This window comes from Elaeis guineensis, chromosome 5 (assembly GCF_000442705.2).
Source record: "Elaeis guineensis isolate ETL-2024a chromosome 5, EG11, whole genome shotgun sequence".
NCBI classification, from domain to species: domain Eukaryota; kingdom Viridiplantae; phylum Streptophyta; class Magnoliopsida; order Arecales; family Arecaceae; genus Elaeis; species Elaeis guineensis.
The window spans coordinates 126,351,077-126,372,039 of NC_025997.2; the positions used below are offsets into that span (position 1 = coordinate 126,351,077).

A 20,963-nucleotide genomic window follows, 5' to 3' on the forward strand; every position below is an offset into this window, starting at 1 on the left:
AACGTCAAATCAAAAAGAGTTTGAATCTTTCCTCTTCGTCGAGCTCTTTACCTCTCCGAACTCTTCTTCCTCTTTTTTCGAATCTTTCTCTCTCATCAAACTCTTCACCTACCATCTTCAAATATTACTTTTTACTTTATAGCAATGTAATTACCAAACATATTTTTTATTTTTTTTTATTTTTACTCGATAGCAAAAATCAAAAAATATAAAAAATATTTTTTAAAATTAAAAATTAAAAATCAAAAAATGTAACCAAACGCACTCTTAACAATCTGGGTTTTGCTTTAGTATCTTCTTTTTTCGCGGATCATCCATATATTTGAAGCAAATGATACAAGAACTTTTCTTAAAGGATTAGTGGTTGGATGTTCTTATAGGCACAGTTTTAAATAGAACAGTACCAATGAGTTTTTTAACAAAGTTACCAATAGTGATGATTTGTGGCACAAGGATGACAATGCCAATGTTGAAGAAGATTGCACAGACAAGAAATATGGCTCTGATAGCATGATTGATTCAACTAGCGGAAGAAGAGAAAGTATGTGGAAATGTGCAATATTCATCAAGATATGGCTCAAGATAAAATATGAACATACAAGGAATGTGGTCACTACTATGGTGAGAATAGGACAATACATGGTCTTCCTTGAAACAAACCAAAACAATCTAAAATAAATGCAACAGCAAAAGCCACATAGCTCTCTAAGTAATTACCAAGACATTATGTTCACATGGAAATAATCCCAGCAATCCCTGTAACTTTCTTAACAGATGCTTCTGCAGGAATTGGCCTTGAAAAGCCAAAGACCTATCAAACGATGAATAAAGATCAACCAGTCTACATGAATGCTTAAAATTAATATTTTCTGTGAGCTTTCTTATAGCATGGATGCAGACAATCTTACTCCACCAAAAAGGGGGTTTCATTAATACCTCTGCCACTAGTGTTCCCAACCAAGATTACATCCATATAAGAACAGAGTCAAAACCTTGATGATCTCAATTCAAAACTAAGTAATCATACCTGTAGTCTGTGTCTCTCACAGCATGCAGCACCAACGTTAAATATGAATCTGACATTTCAAATTCTAAGGCAGCTACTTAAGGTTAGCTACCAAGCACTTGGTGATGAATTGATTTACACTCCAAGTGGCAAAATGATCTTTTTGGGAAGAAACAACAGATGTTTCTTTGCCATGTGCACACTTCAAACTTAAATTTATTATCAATTTCATTTGGTGAAGTCAAAGCAAGCTAGTGCTTGAATGCTTTTCATTTCTCTCCTCTCTTCTCAGCTTCCATGGACCATATATAAATATGGAGATACCTCCTGCGACCACCTGCATAAGTCCAGGGGTAATCAAGATTCAGGGGAGCCAAGAATCTAGACAGTGTGAATCAGATCTACTCATCTGCCACATTATGCAACCAAAATGGCCATGACAATGAAATCTTGGACAAGGAAGCATCAGAAAAGATGCGAAAAAAAACCCTCAAATAGATTGGGAGGGATTTAAATACACCGTATAACAATAGCCACCCACAGAAAACAACTACAAGAGATTGCCACTAATGGAAAAAGTTTTTGAGAGAGCCACGCATCGAAAATGTTGTTCGGCCAAACACATGTAACATTAAAGCATGCCTAATGAAATTTTAAAAGTCAGCAATAAATATGTTATTTTTCAACATGAACAAAATAAATAAATCCATATCTGATGAAGAAAATTTGCTTGTGAATTCCTGTATAACGTTGATACTAGGATTAGAATGTAATCACTAAAACTCTAGACAAGTCTTCAGTTATAACCAATTACCCAGGACTGTCCGCAGGAATTGATAGGAGAGAGTAATACCAGCATATGTACCTTTAGTGCGGATCAGATGGCACACGCCGGCCATAGATGGCATCCTCAGCCTCAGCCCTTATCTGTGCAGCCCGTTTTTCCTGGCGCCGTGCTTGTCTTGCATATAAATCAGCCAGCGCTTTCTCCGCCACTTTATCAAATCCAGGGATGGCCTGCACTAACTTGTTGTATACTCTGTAGCTCAGCTTGGAAAAGATTCTACACATCCTCTGCATATGAAAAAAAATATATAATCATAACAGAATTCACCAATAAAAAAACATGAAGACAAATTCTTTTGAGAAAGATTCACACCTTGCGGCAGATAGCAATTTTAGAATGCCAAGCAGCCATAACTCATTAAAGTTCGTATAAATTACTGCTTTTGCATAAATATGATTCAACAAACCATTCTTTTCAAGTCAGAGCTTTATGGAACTGGATTACCTGCATACTACCCTTAAAATTTACCTACATGATTTTCGTATCTCAGGTCTAACATCTTCAGGGCTCATAGCCTAGATTACTTTGCAAAGCTGCCAGGTTTGTACAAATATTAACGGTTCATAAGATATGACAAAAATGTGGAGTTCTTTTGAAGTCAAGGCCCTAAGGATCTTGATTTCCTGCATATTTCCCTTATCAGATTACCTTCTCATGATTGTCATTGTCATGGTTCTAAAATCTCATGCTACTATTGTTTTGTGAAAATAAAATTATACTGATTTGAACTAGGCTTGTGCTTCATGGTAGGAGTAAATAAAAAGGATTAGTTGCAAAATTACAGAACAGAACAGAGTCAACAAGAAAGCTTATTGAATAGCTTATAAAAGGCAAAGTATCCAGGTAAGTTCTAGAAATCATGAAGTACCTTGACCTCATAATTCCAATGCCTGATATATGGAGGACCTGTTGTATAAGAACCAAGAGGTTCACGGTACCATTCCCCGCCATATGTTATTTGATCCATGGCTTGTTCTATGCTTAGAACCTCCCAAGGCCTTAAACCAGGGATAACTTCTGCAAGACGGTGCCTGCCAAATGAAGGGATTTTGCGGTAATCTTAAATGACATAAATGCAATCTTGTGTCATTGTAGTCTCATGAAATACAACACTATCAAAATTATGCAAATTGTTGAACATTAATTATACACATTGAACCCAAAAGAATACAAATCCTCCAAGTACATCAAAGTCATCCATGCTAAAAGTTCATCCTTCCTCCCAAACAGAAGATTTTAGTAAACAACAAATGTACGGTTAACAAAAGCAATACCAATTTCCATCAAGACATTAGTTCAGCATGGCAGGCTGTAAATTCACATCACATGAAAACCTTTCTAATGGTAATTTCAGCAAAAGCATTACTGTAGCAAAGGAGAAAGATACGAAGTCAATGTCATATAGAAAATATATAGACATATTTCAGAATCATGTGAGACCAACCACTGAAGTTCCTCTTAGAGGTAATGAAGAATGCATACAGCAAAAAAAAAAAGAAATAACCAAATTTTAAGATTTAAGCAGGAAGCATCCTGAACCTTACAAAAGTAGTATGCATAGAGCTTAGAGCTTCCACTTTTCCAATAGTTTAAGAGAGCAGGAGGTTCACAGTGCAATCAAAACTTACCTAGAGGCAAACAAGTACAGGCGAAGCAGCTATAAATGGTACTCATCATGGTCAAGGCCATGATACCGTGCAACCAAAAAATTCCCAGATAAGGCACCAAAATCATTAAGCATAGGAATGCAGCAGAAAAGCTGAATTCATAATATCCTCATCGAGAGAGAGAAAGTGAACAACAACTAGCCAGATGGATAACAAAATAGAGATCTTTGATGCATGATCATCTCATTCAGGTAGCAAAAGTGAACAATGACTAGTCAGCTGAATCAATCAATGCTGTCAATGATCATCCCTGAGTAATTTAAAGATGGTCACTAATTCGACATCTAAATAAATATTTATGTCACAGATCTTACTGTTTTATAGATGTTGCATATAGGCTCAGTCCATAAGATATGGGCTGTAATTTAGCTGGTACAAATGTTCTTTAAAGTTTGCATTCTACAGGAGATTTCATCTGGATGAACCTATGGAGCATTTCTGGCTATACTTTGGCTGGAAGCCTCGATGTCACTTTTTTTACTTAAATATAGATTTCTTTAGAGCTCTAAACTTTGGTGGTTGGAGAATTTATTGTTTGGTAAAATATTGATTATCCCTCTGTTTTCTTCTTTCTGATTTCCTTCTCTCTCCTCATTTCTCCTCGCTTCCCTAATCTACCACATAAGAGGGCTGATTAGTTTGTCTCTAATTACTCTCCTCTATATGGATAAACCTTCCATTTCTTTATCCTATTCGTATGTTTATGGAGCCAAAAGGCTTCTAGGGAGCCACACAACAGCACCCAATATAAAGCCCTTTGCTTTTCCCATAACTGTTTCTTCAATGTTTGTGGTAATAGTGTTAATTTGTTATCCATGATTCCAAATAAGCACTATGAACCTAGCACCCTGCAAACTAAATTGATAGGTTTAAATACTCCAATAAGTTTTGAACTGAAAAAAAATGAAAATAAGATGAGGATGGAAGAAGTGTCTTTTGTTTAAGTGCTCATTTTTTTTTCTTGGTGACTTGTCCATCAATATCAATAAAATATATCCACAAACACCAAACAGCCTCTAAGCATCTTTTCGCAGAAAAAACACATTTAGAGAAAGATACTTATCCCTAGATAGGCTTAAATATATCATAATGTATGAAAAAAAAAATTAAAAAACATAATTTTGAAAAAACATGAGGACTAGCTGAAGCGTAGTACCTATTTGATTAACAAGACTTCATTCCCATAATACAGTAATACACTGACAAATAATTAACGTGGCATGTGAAGAAACTGAACAACAAAGAACAATGCAATGGCAGGTAAAAGACCTTACCTATATAAGTAAGAGGATGGAAACAAAGATTTTGTTTCTTTTGGGACTGTCATGCTCATTTAAGGAAAACAAAAAGTACCAGTCTATAAGTATCAATTTTTAAAACACATTAAGAGAAACTGCAAAACTTGTTTCTCAAACAAAGCCCAACACATAAAAGAAATTGAAAAATATATAAAAAAAAGCATGATGCACAATTTTACATACTACCTATTTGATCAACAAGACTCCATTCCCTTAATACATTAATATACCAAGAACTAGTTTCGCATCTTAAGTAACTGGAACAAAACAAAGAAAAGTAAAGTGGCAGGTGAGACCTTAGTTCTTTGGGGACGTATTTGTTTGGCATGTGATCTCTTTCTAAAATTGTAGTGAGTTCAGAGCCACTCGCCCAGAGAAATAGTGCATGACTGGGAATTCTCACACCAGGCCATATGCCATCATTGGCTTCAAGTACAGCCATGTCACGTCTCTTGCTCTCAATAGCTTCTTCTTGTAATTGCTTATAGGTCTTCTTCTCAAATCCCTTGAGAGGAGTCCAGGGAGGAATGCCTTTCTGTAATTTGTGTAGAAAAGCTGTTGCAGCAGCTCCTAGTCTGACTGAACAACAAATTAAAGTGCATAAGTAAATAGACAATAAGAGAGAATATTATCTCCAGGTAAAGGTCTCTATTTGTTGTTATAGGAATTTAAAATTTGAATACATTTTAAAACAAGCTCTTCATGTAAGGAGATATAAAAATATATCGACAATTAAACAGATGCAGAGCCTGCCAAGAAGCAATTAATGCTTACTGTAAAAAATATGGCAAATAATAAGATTCATGATCATAACAAACCTTCCCAAGTGGCAATTGCTTTTTCCATGCCATAGATCATTCCAATGGGTGCCCACTCATCCATGTCATCTCCCCAAATGAATGTATGTGTATCAATTATCCCACCAGCCCAGGCAGTTTTAAGAGTTATTAGCTGACACGGTCCTCTTGTACGTCCTAGGCGATCCTTGTAGTACCAGCCACCACTTGGTCCACTTCTCATGATAACTAAACAATTCATTTAAGGCAGGATTATTAGAAGAAAATGAATAGAACATATTTCAAAGAGAAGCATATGTCCTAGTTATGCAGTAATTTTTAAAGGAGCAAAACAACTATAATAGGTCATGCCCATAGAATTGTAATTACAACATAATCAAGAAACTTAACACAGGGACTCTTGTAGGAGTCTGTCCGCCCATTATAGAGAATCAAAAAAGATATAGCTCATACTAGCAAATGTGATATCAAGATAACAATGGATAAATGAACGGCCATCAGTTCTCAACCAACAGGATAGTCCACCCATTCAAATAGTAAAATTCAGAAATGAACAAAGGAAAAAAGTTCTATGATAAAAGAATATGTGCGAACTAATTCTATAGATGAACTGCTAATATACGACTTCTGAAAAAAAGGGCAAAGTGCATTCCAAGTCTATTTTCTTAATCATAGGTTCTGTGAAGCAGTAGATGCAACCGCTACAACAAGAAAAACATCAGCCACTGAATCCTACAAACTTCAATAGTTTACAGTTCAGTGACCATTCATTTTTCTTTTACTCAAGATTTGTCGTAACACACCATATCGATTCGATACCAATAGGTGATACAGGATGCATTGACACTCGGTATGCAGAACCGACCCCATATCAATACAATAATAGGCTGGCATGAATATGAGGCCCAGCACCAAGACAGCAAAAACTTGCTTTTACTACTTTAAATGATTAGACCCCCAACTTTTTTGCCAGTACAACTCCCCAGACATAAAGGCTCTGATATTGAGCCTCTTGTGTGTTTCCCATATATGGCGAGTAGGGATGAAAGTGATATGGATAATTTCTGTCCGGATCTATTTTCGTATCCGAATCAATCTGAAAATGGATAAAAATTTGAGAATCCAACTAATATCCATATCCGTATCCATATCCATCAAAAAAAAATTGATGTGGATATGAATAGACAACTATCCGATCCGGATCCGAATATCCGAACTCTACTTGTAATCTTATATAATTTTATAGAGTACTTAAGGAAGATATACAACCATATTACATAAACATGCTATTAACTTGATTTATCATCTATTTAGTAATATCTTTGATTTTATAGTCATAAAATTTAATTATCCAACTTATATCCATAATTATATTCATACTTCTAGTATCCAAATTATATCCATATCCATTTAACACAAATATAGATATAAATTTTTGCATCCGAAAAATATCCATATCCATATTTGTATTCATTAGACAAAACAAATATGGATATGGATATATTGGTATCCGATCCGGTTTCAGCCCTAATAGCAAGCCAATCCAGCATCAGGTCCCACTAACCTTTCCCCGAGCCAAGTTAACCACCTTTTGATTTTTACTCCTCTGTCCCTGACAGCAGCAGCAAGCAATCATAGATGTTGAGTAAACTTGTTGATCCTTTTATCTCTCCAATTGCATAGCCCAAACACTGCTAAAAGAAGATGTTGCTTTGTTATTACTCCCCGGCTTTAATATTTCCACAACCAAACCCACAGCAAAAATCAAATAAACACCTTACTTCAGTTTATATTGCTGTACATTGTTGTGCTGCAAACACATATAACACCCACCCAGACCCTTCCAATGTGACTAGCATTTCCACTGCAAAAGGAACATCAGCATAGAGCTTGTTGCTTAGCTTTTTGCATCTAGAGGAACGACATGAATGTTCAAAGAACCTGGAAGAGCCTCAAAAGAAGTGGGTATCTCCCTGCTAGGAAAACTTCCTGGAACTACTGTGCATTTACTTTGAACCTGCACAGTTTACAGATGAAGTCGTTAGTTTAACCTTCTAACTATTTCCAGCTTATTGCATACTTGTTGCATGCTAGGATTGGTTGAGCAGACAAGCTGGAGTCTAATGCACCATCACTTTCTTGTTCATTATTTTAGAATGCGTCTCGCAGTACAATCATCCAATTCCCATTATCTTGCTTCCTTTACAGTAATTAGTGCAGGATTCCAAATTTGAAACTTGTTTTCATTCTTGTTCGCAGTAGCTTCATCCTAGGACAGCATATAGTCAACCCATTAGGGTGTCCTACATCAGTATACATATCAATATACATGCACATCTAGTAATCATGTATGTTGTTCTAGTTGTAGTTGAAATATGGAGTAATTATGAAGCTCAAACCGTATCTTCGTATCATGCTTGGTGTTGGGTATAAAATACCCCCAGCCGAAGTTCATATCAGGAGTGACCCTCCGGGAATTTTACCGGCGTCCGACCTTCGGCAACATCTTCCGAACCTCTCCGGCGGCCGAGCCTCCGCAACGTTCCCGAGTTCTGCCGACGGATAAACCCCCATCAGTGTCGACCGGATTCTCCACGACGGACGAACTCCATCCAAGTTTCTGCGGTGGTCGACCACCTTCTAAACTACATCCGAGCCCCTACGGGAGCCGGACTTCTTCTCCAACTGCAGGTAGACTTGATCCGAGCTCCTACGGGAGCCGGACTTCCGCCCTGAACTCCTGTTGCAAGTAAACATCATCCGAGCTCCTACGGGAGCCAGACTTCTTCTCCAACTGCAGGTAGACTTGATCCGAGCTCCTACGGGAGCCGGACTTCCGTCCTGAACTCCTGTTGCAGGTAAACATCATCCGAGCTCCTACGGGAGCCGGACCTCCGCCCTGAACTCCTGTCGCAGGCAGACCTCATCCGAACTCCTACAAGGGCCGGACTCCGAGCTTCTACTGCAAACGATCTACTCCGAGCTTCTACTACAGGCCTCGACTGAGCTTCCTTGACAAATGATCCCCATCCGGGCTTCTACGGAGATCGGACTCCGACCGAACTTCCGTAGCGGACAGATTTCGGACGAACTCCTACGACACATGGACTCCAGCAGCTGGACCCCTCCAGCGTATGAACCACTCCAGCGTCATCCGACACCCACTGTCGGTCGACCCTCTGCCGAATTATGCGTGAAACCGAACTTCGTCTACGGAAAGCCTCTGACCGAGCTCCTACAGCAAATGGCCCTCGCCTGCAGTATTAACGCTCAAAGCACCCAATGGTAGAAGGCTCGCCAGCAACATCCGAGCTCCTCTTAGATGGATAGCTGCCTCTCTCCACCAGATACCTCAACCGAACTTCGGCCGACAGGCCTGGACTCCTTGGCGGGCCACAGTAATGGCCACGACTCTGCTCCACTTCCTGCGGCCACAGTAATGGCCATGACTCTGCTCCACCTCCTGCAACGGATTCCGCGCAGCTCCACCACTTTCTGGCAAGTCACGACAACGGACACTGATCCACTCCCCGCAACAGGCTCCACGTGGCAGGCCACGGTGATAGCCACGACTCCACTCCACTACTCTTCATAATAAACTCCTCGTGGCCCCGAGCGGCCCACTACCAGGCGGTTACAAACGTCGCTGTCAGTCTGTCGCACCCTCCGCCTATAAAAAGGGGACTCCAGATACGTTATTCTCTAGGCTCTAATTTCTATCTTGAAACTCTGCTAAAATTTTCGTTCGAGCACTCCATTCTTGTTGAAGCAGAGAACTGACTTGAGCGTCGGAGGGTCTTGCCGGAGCACCCCCAACTCCGGTTTAGACTTTCTTTGCAGGTCCCGGCGGCGACCACGACTCCCTCGACTCCAGCTTCTCCAACGCCGGCGGATTTTTGCACCAACAGGATTGGCGCTAGAAGAAGGGGGCTGTGTCTTCGCAGTATCCTTGTTCTTAAAGGAGCGCTCAACGGAACCGCCTCCGGTCATCTTCTCCGACATCCTCTTCTCCCTCCTTTACTAGATCTTCGCCCGATGCCTCCCCGCAAAGCATCCACTCGGCGATCCACGGCCTCTGCGGCCAGATCTCAGGCTCCGGCCTCACCTCCAGTTTCTCAGGTTCCTCCTCCTCCTCCGGCAACGACGGTTGGCGCGGAGCAATTCGACTTACTGGTTCAGCAGGTCAGAGACCTCACTGAAGCGGTGCAGGCCATGCAGCAGCAGCAACAGCCGCATGCGTCAGTACGACTGGAGAGAACGTCACCGGAACTCCAAAATCCGGTGGTAGGATGGGCCACTTGGGTCAGTCGCCCCGTCTTTCCCTGAAAGACGAATCCGAGGGTGGAGAGCCCTCAGTCAGATCACGATTCTACTCCTGGAAGATCTCTACCTCCATTCTGCCAGAAGACCCCTGAGACTCGCAGTCGAGAGGATTTTCTGGATCGAAAGCTCCAGGAGATGAACCGGCGGATCGAAGAACTCCGCCACGCTCCCCCCGCTTATGGTGAGGACATTTGTACTGACCCTCCCTTCTCTCAAATGATTATGCAGGAACCGATCCCGCCAAACTTCAAGCTCCCTCAATTTGAAAGCTACGACGGGACTTCGGACCCCGTTGACCACCTGGAGGCCTTCCGGACAATGATGCTACTCCATGGCGCGCCAGACGACATCCTGTGCCGAGCTTTTCCATCCACCTTGAAGGGAGTAGCGAGAAACTGGTACTCGACGCTGAAGCCGGGTACCATCTTTTCCTTTGATCAGATGAGCCATCAGTTCGCAGCTCATTTTGTTAGCAGCCGGCGTCCCCGGAGAGGTTCGGAGTCCCTCATCAACATCAAGCAAAGGGAGGGGGAGTCCATTCGGGCTTACGTCAACCGCTTCAATGTCGCTGCGTTGGAGGTCCGAAACTTGGACCAATCGATCGCGATGGCCGCTCTGAAAGGCGGCCTTCAAAAGAACGACCTTCTATTCTCCTTGGAAAAGAAGTACCCCAGGGATTTTGCTGATTTGCTGGCTCGGGCCGAAGGGTACGCCCAAGCAGAAGAAGCCTTCAAGATGAAGGATGAGGAGACCGCGAGAGAACGGCAGACGGGTGACTCGAGTAAGCCCGCAGTCGAAAAAAGGCCGAGAGAAGCTCGGCCACGTTCTCGAACTCCTCCCAGGTACAAGCGCGCCCAGACTCCTCCCCGAGCAGGCAGGCAGAGAAGTCCGGAGTGCAGGGTTCGGCGGGGCTCTCCCCCAGGAAGATTCCGCAGCTACGCCCCCCTCAATGCATCGAAAATCCAGGTGCTGATGGAAGTCAGAGAGCAGCTCTCAAGGCCAGAAAGGATGCGCACGCATCCCGGGAAACGCAATCCTAACAAGTTCTGTCTCTACCATCGTGATCGCGGCCACGACACAGAGGAGTGCATTCAACTTCGAGACGAGATCGAGGAGCTCATCAGACGAGGCCAACTCGACAGGTTCATTCGACGCCGGCCTGAGGGTAGAGAAGATCGGCCAAGGGCCCTGCCGCAACCTGAGCCGCCGAGGAGGGAAGAGTAGCCCGGAGATCGGCCTCCAATTGGGATCATCAACTCCGTCTCTGAAGGACCTTGACGGGGAGCAGACCTTCTACAGCCCTTAGATTTGAAAAACCTGTAAATGTATTACGAATGACTTCGCTTTAAATCAAGATTCCTTTCAGATTTGCACATCTTTCTCTTTTGCCATGGACTCGTAATGACAGGGGATAACCCCTTCAGACAACGAAAATGACACTTAATATGGGCAAAATCAAAAGCCCGATTATTTTTAGACCGGATGGGGGGAGAGGCCCTACAACGCCCTTATGTACCCCCACAGCCATGTTAGGGACAGGAGGAGAACCTCGCCCTAACATGAGCAAGGTCGAAGGCCCGGTTATTTTTAGACCGGATGGGGGGAGAAGGCCTACAACGCCCTTATGTACCCCCACAGCCATGTTAGGGACAGGAGGAGAACCTCGTCCTAACATGAGCAAGATCGAAGGTCCGGTTATTTTTAGACCGGATGGGGGGAGAGGCCCTACAACGCCCTTATGTACCCCCACAGCCATGTTAGGGACAGGAGGAGAACCTCGTCCTAACATGAGCAAGGCGAAGGCCCGATTATTTTTAGACCGGATGGGGAGAGAGGCCCTACAACGCCCTTATGTACCCCCACAGCCATGTTAGAGACAGGAGGAGAACCTCGCCCTAACATGAGCAAGGTCGAAGGCCCGATTATTTTTAGACCGGATGGGGGGAGAGGCCCTGCAGCGCCCATATGCGCCCCCACAGCCATGTTAGGGACAGGAGGAGAACCTTGCCCTAACATGAGCAAGGTCGAAGGCCCGGTTATTTTTAGACCGGATGGGGGAGAGGCCCTGCAGCGCCCATATGCGCCCCCACAGCCCTGTTGGGGACAGGAGGAGAACCTCGTCCTAACATAAACAAAGTCGAAGGCCCGGTTACTCTTAGATCGGATGGGGGGAGAGGCCCTGCAACGCCCATATGTGCCCCCACAGTCCTGTTAGGAACAGGAGAAGAACCACGTCCTAACCTGAGCTGAAGTCGATTACATCAGAGATAGGGGAAGGACCTCGTCCTGACACCAATTAAGGTCTGATCATTCAAGATCAGATAAGAAAAAGGGAACCTCCTCAGCGGCCCCTCCGCGCTCCTGCGATCCCACTGAGAGCAGAGGGAAAACCCTCGCTCGAGAAAAGAAAAAGAAAAAGGGGAGGGGGGTTAAAAAGGAAAGCGACGAACTGCATCAGCGACAAATGAAAAATAAATTACATCAAAGACACAAGGAGCCTCGCCTCAGCGAAGATTGGGGTTCTTATCAAAATCTTCGGTCTCCAAGAGAGCTCTCAACACGGGACAAGGATAAGGCGGCTTCCTCGGGACGACGAAAAGCTCAGACCTCCGAGCTCGAACTCTGAAAGGAGGCGTCAAACTCGAATGGTCCCGGACAAATCTTCGGCCATAAACAGGAGGACGGGTCAATGCGACGGCGATCAGGTACCTCCGAACGGCATCGATAACAAGCAAGGCAAAAGCCGAAAGAAGCTCGGCAAACAACAATTCAACACCCGAGTAAAAGAGGTAATGAAAAATTCTCTTCTCATGTCATCAACTAAGTATGCATTACAGAGCCCTTGAGGCTGAAGAAGAAAGATGGCAAGAAAAGCAAGTCAATGTGGCGACAACCAGGAACCTCCAGACAACATCGGCATCGAACGGGATAAAAAATGAAAGAAGTCCGGCGGACGATATTTCAACACGATGCGCGGGCAAGATAACAAAGATCTTCTTTTCATTCCGTTAGCAAAGTATGCGTTACAGAGCCCAGAAGGCCCAAAATAAAAAATAAAAACAAAAAAAAAAACAAACGGCAAAAGAAGACACATAGAAGGACGAAAGGCAAAAAGAGCCCTAAGGAGGCCCGACTTCTTCCGACTTCGAACTTTCGACTTCGATCCTCATCAGGGAGTGCCTCAAGCTCTCGACTTTTTCTTCCCATTCTTTCTCCCTCATTAGCATCTCCATATACCTCCGATGAAACTGTTGGCTTTCGTTCTCCGCCTCTCGGAGCCTCCTTCTCAAGACCTCAGATTCCACCTCCGCGTCCTTGACTGCCTGCTGCTCGTATACCAGCTGGATCTTCAACTGCTGCAACTCGGCCTTCCCCTCCCCAAGGGCGACAGATAGCTCTTCTATGGTTCCTCTCAGGGATTGGAGTTCGTTGGGATCCCGAATAGGAGCAAACTGAGCTCCTTCAGATAACTGCCTTTGAAGGCGGGCAACCTCGTCGGTCGCCATCCTAAGCTTCCCCCTGTAGTCGTCCACCTGCTTGCACCAGCCGGCCCGGTACGCATTATAGTTCGCCTCGGCATCCTGGAGCTGCTGCTGAAGGTCGGAGAACATCTTCGACCATTCTTGGTCGCGGTCGACCCGAGTCGAAAACCAGGACGAGCTTCCTTCCAACTAGCTGACCTTCTCCTGTGCAGCCGACAGCTCCGCTCTGAGAGAGCTGATCTTGGAAGCTTGAGCCCAAGATCGATCGCTGGCGCGCTTCTTATGTTCCTTGAGCTCCTTCTCGAAGTTCGCTTTCCTCCGACTGTACTCCATGATCCCCTTCACGTGGAGGTTTCGAAAGTAGGTGGCCTCCGCAGTGGCCTCAGAGTGGCTCTTCCTCAACCTGCGAAGCTCGTCCTCCATCTCCTTCGACTTTTTTGTTAAATGACGAACTTTCTTCCTCAGATGTTGGATTGTGGACTTCAGCGGAACTCCCTGTGGCAAGGAAAGCGCCTCGGCAGGGCGCTGCCATCGGGGGACAAAAGCGTCAAGGCGCGGCTCATTGCAGAAAGAAAAAAGAAAAGAGTAAAGAGGCCCCCCCATAAGGAGAAACCCAATTTTATTGATTGAATGTTTCTTAAAGACAAAAGGGAAAAGAAAAATCACAGTAAAAGAAAAATACAAAGTCAGAGGTCTCAGACCTCCGAGGTAGGAGTTGGGGAGCTCGGTGTTCTTGGGAAGGAGGCTGCGGTGGCAGCAGCGGTAGGAGAGGGCCCGACTTCGTCTTCGGACGCCTCGTCCAAGAAGCTGAGGTCGAGCTCGAAAAATTTCTTGACCATCTTCTCTTGGCAGAGCTCAAACCCTTTGATGAATGCATCTTGGCCGAACTTGACATTCAGGTCTCTCATCTCCGCAGAGGCCTTGAACTCCTCCACCGCTTGAACCCTGGCCTCCGGGATCAGAACCAAAATCTGCTCCGTCAAATTTGCGACCTCAGCCTCCGCCTTCCTCACCATCTCCTCCGAGGCCTGCTTTTCTTTCTCAAGGACCTCTTGGAGGTTGGCTATCTCGGCAGCCTTTTTCTTGAGGCGGGCGGCTTCAGCCCGGCGACCCTCCTCTACCTGGATGGCATCCCTCCTCGCCCGATTCGTCGCCTCGATGTTGGCAAAGAGCTGGCGCCCGATCTGCAAGGGCGGCCAGGAGGTTAGACCAAAAGTTGAGAAGGTAATTAAATGAAGGAGCAAGGAGAAGGAGGAAAGTAAATCTGTTTACCTCGAGAAAGGACCCTAGAGAGTCCCAAACCCGCTGCTCGGGATCGGTGCGAACGATCCTCTGGACGACTTCGGGCAGGACGCAGCCGTCGACCAGTTGCTTTATCAGGTCCCTGTCGTTAAAGGAATTCTCCATCGGCTCTTCTTCGGAATCGTGAGACTCTTCGATGGCGGCTCGGTGGCCACTCACCTGGCGGGCCACCGTCTTCTTTCTCCTCCCCCTCTCAGCCCCTGGCACCTCCTCGCGGCGGGCCCCCGAAGCGGGGACCTCAACGGGAGAACTCCTTGAAGAGGCCCGGGGAGCCGGGGGCTCGACGTCTGAAGGAACGTCGATTGTGAAAGCCGTCCGGGCAGGCGTGGCCGAGATCAGCAATGGGGTGAAAAAGGAAGAGGTGACACGCAGTCAAAAAAAAAGAAAAAAGAAAAGAAAAGAGGGGGAGAAAGGGGAGAGGAGAAAGAGAAAAGAAGAAGAAAGGAAAGATGGAATACTCGCAGGATCCAGGGGACTCAAGCCGATGTTGAACAGAAACTGCTCCTTCAGAAGGTTGGGAAGGGAAGGAGTTGGATAACTAAGAAGCTTCCGGGCGGCCTGAAGGTCGTCCTCCCCCAGGCTAGGAGCCCGGCGGACAGAGTCCCTCAGGGAGCCCCAAGGGGGTAATCCCAACTTTAAAGTCGGACATTGGATGTAGAGGTACTTCCCCTTCCAGTCATGGATAGAAGAGGGGGCACCTTTCAGTAACCCCTTCTTGCCGAACTGAGGGGAGAAGTACCACCAGTCCTTTGCCGAGGGGTGGCGCTTGAAGGTGTAAAAATACCTGAACAAAGAAAGAGATGGCTGAACTTCAATTACGTGGCAAAGGGAGAGGAATCCTATCAAAAACCTAACGGAATTCGACGCGACTGAAGCTAAAGAAATATCTAGAAAACGGAAAAGAGCGACAACGAAGGACGGAAGCGAAAGCCGGAGCCCAGCGCGGAAGGCCTCCTGGTACAGGCAGAAACGGCCAGGTTGGGGGGTGCTGGCCCGGTCGGTGGGACCGGGAAGCTCCAGATCGTACTCCGGAGGAACTCCATACTGAACCTTTATCAGTAAAAGTTCATCCGGAGTCAGAGAACAAGGAATGACGTTCGACGCAAAAATCGGACGAGACCCAGCCCTAGATGTGGGTTCGTCTACAGCATGAGGGTTCTAGAAGACTGAGGCAGACGAGCTCTTGGAACCGCTAGAGGCGGAGGTGCCAGAAGACATTTCAAGCAAGAACCCTAAAAATCTCGAAGAGATCAGGCGAAATCAGAGCCGAAAGGTTCGTGGGAGACCTAACAAGAAGAATGCAGCAGAAGGAAAATGGAGGAGAAGGGGCACCTAGATGGCAAGAGAAGGAACGAAAGTTCCGGGACTAACCTAAATCGCTCCGAAGGATGCAGAGGCGCAGGGGCAGGGATGACTCGAAGAACACCTAGGGCCAAAGCGGACACCAAGGGAGGTCAGGGCTCTCGGAGAGAAGACAGGCACCAACAGGACTTTCAGGCAGAATGAAACTCCTGAAGGCGGAAAGGCGGGTTTAAATAGACCCTGAGATCCGGCGCTATGATGATCGCATATCTCTCCAGGCCGACCCGTGTTCGCCACGTGTCCCACTCGCCACAGCAGGCGGCTAAAAACGGCTGACAGCTGACAAAGCCATTACTGCGCCGTACCTGGGATAACGCTCTAGCGAGAATTCCGAAAGGTCTTTTCGGATCGCTCCAATTTGAAAAGACTCCAGCACGCGCGCATTAAATGCCTGGATTTTCGAGGACGATCGTGCACAGGATTTAAGGAGGCAACTTCAGCTGTAAAAACTTCTCTGTACTTCCTTCATTCGAAACTCGAACTCGAAAGTAGGGAGACTGGTGTTGGGTATAAAATACCCCCCAGCCGAAGTTCATGTCAGGAGTGACCCTCCGGGATTTTATCGACGTCCGACCTTCGGCGACATCTTTCCGAACCTCTCCGGCGGCCGAGCCTCCGCAACGTTCCCGAGTTCTGCCGACGGATAAACCCCCATCAGTGTCGACCGGATTCTCCACGACGGACGGACTCCATCCAAGTTTCTGCGGTGGTCGACCACCTTCTAAATTACATCCGAGCTCCTACGGGAGCCGGACTTCTTCTCCAACTGCAGGTAGACTTGATCCGAGCTCCTACGGGAGCCGGACTTCCGTCCTGAACTCCTGTTGCAGGTAAACATCATCCGAGCTCCTACGGGAGCCGGACTTCTTCTCCAACTGCAGGTAGACTTGATCCGAGCTCCTACGGGAGCCGGACTTCCGCCATGAACTCCTGTTGCAGGTAAACATCTCCGAGCTCCTACGGGAGCCGGACCTCCGCCCTGAACTCCTGTCGCAGGCAGACCTCATCCGAACTCCTACAAGGGCCGGACTCCGAGCTTCTACTGCAAGCGATCTACTCCGAGCTTCTACTACAGGCCTCGACTGAGCTTCCTCGACAAATGATCCCCATTCGGGCTTCTACGGAGATCGGACTCCGATCGAACTTCCGTAGCGGACAGATTCCGGACGAACTCTTACGACACATGGACTCCAGCAGCCGGACCCCTCCAGCGTATGAACCACTCCAGCGTCATCCGACACCCACTGTCGATCGACCCTCTGCCGAATTCTGCGTGAAACCGAACTTCGTCTACGGAAAGTCTCTGACCGAGCTCCTACAGCAAATGGCCCTCGCCTGCAGTACTAACGCCCAAAGCACCCAACGGTAGAAGGCTCGCCAGCAACATCCGAGCTCCTCTCAGATGGATAGCTGTCTCTCTCCGTCAGATACCTCAACCGAGCTTCGGCCGACAAGCCTGGACTCCTTGGCGGGCCACAGTAATGGCCACGACTCTGCTCCACTTCCTGCGGCCACAGTAATGACCACGACTCTGCTCCACCTCCTGCAACGGATTCCGCGCAGCTCCACCACTCTCTGGCAAGTCGCGACAACGGACACTGATCCACTCCCCACAACAGGCTCCACGTGGCAGGCCACGGTGATAGCCACGACTCCACTCCACTACTCTTCATAATAAACTCCTCGTGGCCCCGAGCGGCCCACTACCAGACGGTTACAAACGTCGCTGTCAGTCTGTCGCACCCTCCGCCTATAAAAAGAGGACTCCAGATACGTTATTCTCTAGGCTCTAATTTCTATCTTGAAACTCTACTAAAATTTTCGTTCGAGCACTCCATTCTTGTTGAAGCAGAGAACTGACTTGAGCATCGGAGGATCTTGCCGGAGCACCCCCAACTCCGGTTTAGACTTTCTTTGCAGGTCTCGGCGGCAACCGCGACTCCCTCGACTCCAGCTTCTCCGACGCCGATGGATTTTTGCACCAACACTTGGGAATAATGATCAAGCAAAATGGAAGTTCATAACTTCACAATTAATTGTTTGACAAATGAAAGCACTCGTAAGTAGTAGCACATGATCTCAACATGATCATCCTAAAAGAAATTTTTTACCAGCTTATTTGTTAATATCACTTCAAACCCCAATCATGACTCTTCAACTGCTGCATTTCAAGGTAGCATGTTTCTTTTCAGATAAAAAATCATCTCCCCATCATAAAAAGTCCAAAATATTCATCAAAATGCACATATCACAAATGCCTTGAATACCATAACATGGAAAAGTTTGTCCACCAAATCATGGTCAAAGATTGAGATTGATGGGGTAGTTATCTACATGTACAACTTCTACTTTTGAATCATTAACCAATGGAAAGTAATAAATATGTTGCATAACAAAATCGCATTTGCATAGTGCAAGATTTTCGAATTGATAACGATGGCCTAGAACAAGCATTGCTTCTCAAATTTCATTGTATTTTAAAACAGCTGGTGATTGATAATTTGTGGTATTTAGACAGATATGTCCAGCTGCTAGAATCTGTGCCAAATATGTGTCTTAGTCGGATACACATCGGACACATGGATATTTGTCATTTTTTCTAACTGCAACGTATAAAATGAGTTGACATTTGAACTCTTCCAAGTTCATCCACTACAATAGCATCAGAAGTAAGCATCTATTAGCTTTAGAGATTGGTCAAAAATGTATATATACCAAAATAATTTTATGAAATATCATTTTTCTAAAAGTTTGTGCATACTAAAACATTGGAGTGAGAACGATGCATATTGCAAGGCCTTAACAAATAATATTTTTCTAATATTTTCTTTTACGCAATATTTGCATATATAATTTTATTTAAAATTAATTTGTCTATGTAAATCTCCTTTTGCCCCCTCTTGACAAGTCAGACAGTTAGACATGTGTTTGACTTGATTCTCTTGTTTGTGCCCATGCAGCATTGCCAATACCTTGCAAAATCCAAGTCCCAAAACCAGTTTAAATTAGCTATTTTCAAAGGTTCTTTGCTAAAGAAATTTCCAAACTGAATTGAGAATAAAATAAATGTAAAGAAACATACTATCTTCAAAAAACCAAATAGAAACTCTAACGATATGTGCCACTCTTATATTCAAGTTGATAACAATCTCCACTGCAACCAAAATCCAGCACTGCAGAAATCTAGGAAAAGGCTCATCAAACAATCACTAACATAATGAAGATAAAGAATTTATGTTAAAACTTGCATTATATACTTAGCACACATCAAGCCAGCAATACTGATGGGTCTTCTGATCCACTTTCACCCCAATTACATCAAATGAACATAAGGAAAAATAGTAAGGAACAGATGTCTAGCATTTCTCATTTCCAGATAGGACAATTTTATTCAAACAGAGTTCAAAGCCCACCAAATATTGTCGCTCCCATTTCAAATCCACCAAACCTTCTAAACCAACAGAACCAAACTCTGAAACTAACTACTTTCAGCAGTCAAATTATAGTCTCACTCCCTCCAGACACATCCCACTGAAACAACATTCCCAAAAATAATTGCTACCTAGGACACTGCTAGCAGACTGCAGTAACTAGTATAATAACTTTCACTTTTTCTTGTTAATCTTCAAATGCAAGAGTTTTTTAACTACGTCTTTAGCCATTAATCAAAGAAGGGAATTAAAATTCAAACTGTAAATGAAAAAACAAAAACATTGTGATTGCAATGGTATTCAAAGCAGTAAATTTTGACTTACAGTCATAATAACGCTTCTCCAGCCTCTTATACCCAATTGCCTGGGCCACATCAATCGGCCGGCCGGGAGGGTAAGGCCGCTGCCTGAACCCCCAAAGCCCAAAAAAGAACTGCCTCGCAAAGTCCCAGAACTTGTTGTCAGACTCCATTCTCGTCTTGATCGCCTTCCTCGGCATTGGCCGGCCATCAAGCCCCGGCACATGGGGGAGCTTCTTCCAGAGCTCGCGGTCCTCCCGCTGGTAGGGGTGCTCGTTCTCCTTGAGCTCCATCTCATTAATCTTGTCAGCGATGAGCTCGGCGCGCCTCAGGAACTGGACCACAGGGCTCTTGTTGAACCCGTCCCACCATCTCTCGTTCTCCTCGATCTCCTCGGGCGTTGGGTTCTCCTTCTTCTCGAAGAAGGGGTCATCGTCAAGAATCTGCTCGACCTCCGGTGTGTGGCGGTAGTCGGGGCGGTGCTCGCACTCCCAGAAGAACTGCGCCAGCATCTGGGTGTACTTCCCCGGAGGCTCCTCGGAGGCAGCGGAGGAGGAGGAGGAGGAGGAGGAGGAGGCGGAGGAGCTAGAGTTTTGGGGGTTCTTGGGCTTCTTGAAGAAGAGATTTCGGCCGCCGATGAAGGCGAAGTTGGGGTGTTTGGAGGGTTTTGGGGGTTGGGGAAACCAGTCGCCAAGCCAGCCGAGATTGATGGCCGCCATGGATGGAAGAGGCTAGGGTTTGTTTGGAGGCGGAGGGCAACGGAGATTGGGAAGGGAGGAGGACATCCGAAGGATAGGGAAATATAATGGATAGGACCGCGGGACGGAGCGGAGCAAGAGACTGCGTATCGGCGTCTGGTACCGAGTCCGTTATTTCATATTTGGTGCTCCTTGTTAATTTCCATCGCGCGGACGTGGTAAGCCGTTTCGACATCTCGGCCGTTGCATCGCTGGCTCTCTCCGTGGACAGCGATAAAAGTGGATTTGTTTTGCTTTAGAAATCAATATAATGCAGTATCCATGCTAAGAACTAGGGCCTGTCCGTGTAACCATACCTATGTCCACCCAGAAGGAAAAAAGAGAGAAAATCTTGGGTTTGGATTTTGATTGTTGCAATTTCAAGTATTAGGATCCAGATAATGATAATATG

General features: G+C 45.6%; 1 protein-coding gene across 2 annotated transcripts; it reads right to left on the reverse strand.

Annotated features, from left to right (window-relative positions):
• Positions 1 to 904: 904 nt before the first annotated feature.
• LOC105045882 (protein TIC 56, chloroplastic) lies at positions 905 to 20,658 on the reverse strand. 2 transcript variants are annotated; one of them, XM_010924310.4, is made up of 6 exons: positions 19,840 to 20,658; positions 5,637 to 5,843; positions 5,115 to 5,397; positions 2,722 to 2,884; positions 1,860 to 2,080; positions 905 to 1,343 (listed from the first exon to the last, which is right to left on the reverse strand). In XM_010924310.4, the coding sequence occupies exons 1-5, from the start codon at positions 20,531 to 20,533 to the stop codon at positions 1,874 to 1,876; spliced, it is 1,554 nt and encodes a 517-aa protein (XP_010922612.1). In that variant the 5' UTR covers positions 20,534 to 20,658; the 3' UTR covers positions 905 to 1,343; positions 1,860 to 1,873. The 2 variants fall into 2 exon arrangements, with proteins under 2 accessions (XP_010922612.1, XP_010922611.1); XM_010924309.4 differs by having other exon boundaries at positions 1,872 to 2,080; positions 19,840 to 20,656.
• Between the last annotated feature and the right edge of the window lie 305 nt (positions 20,659 to 20,963).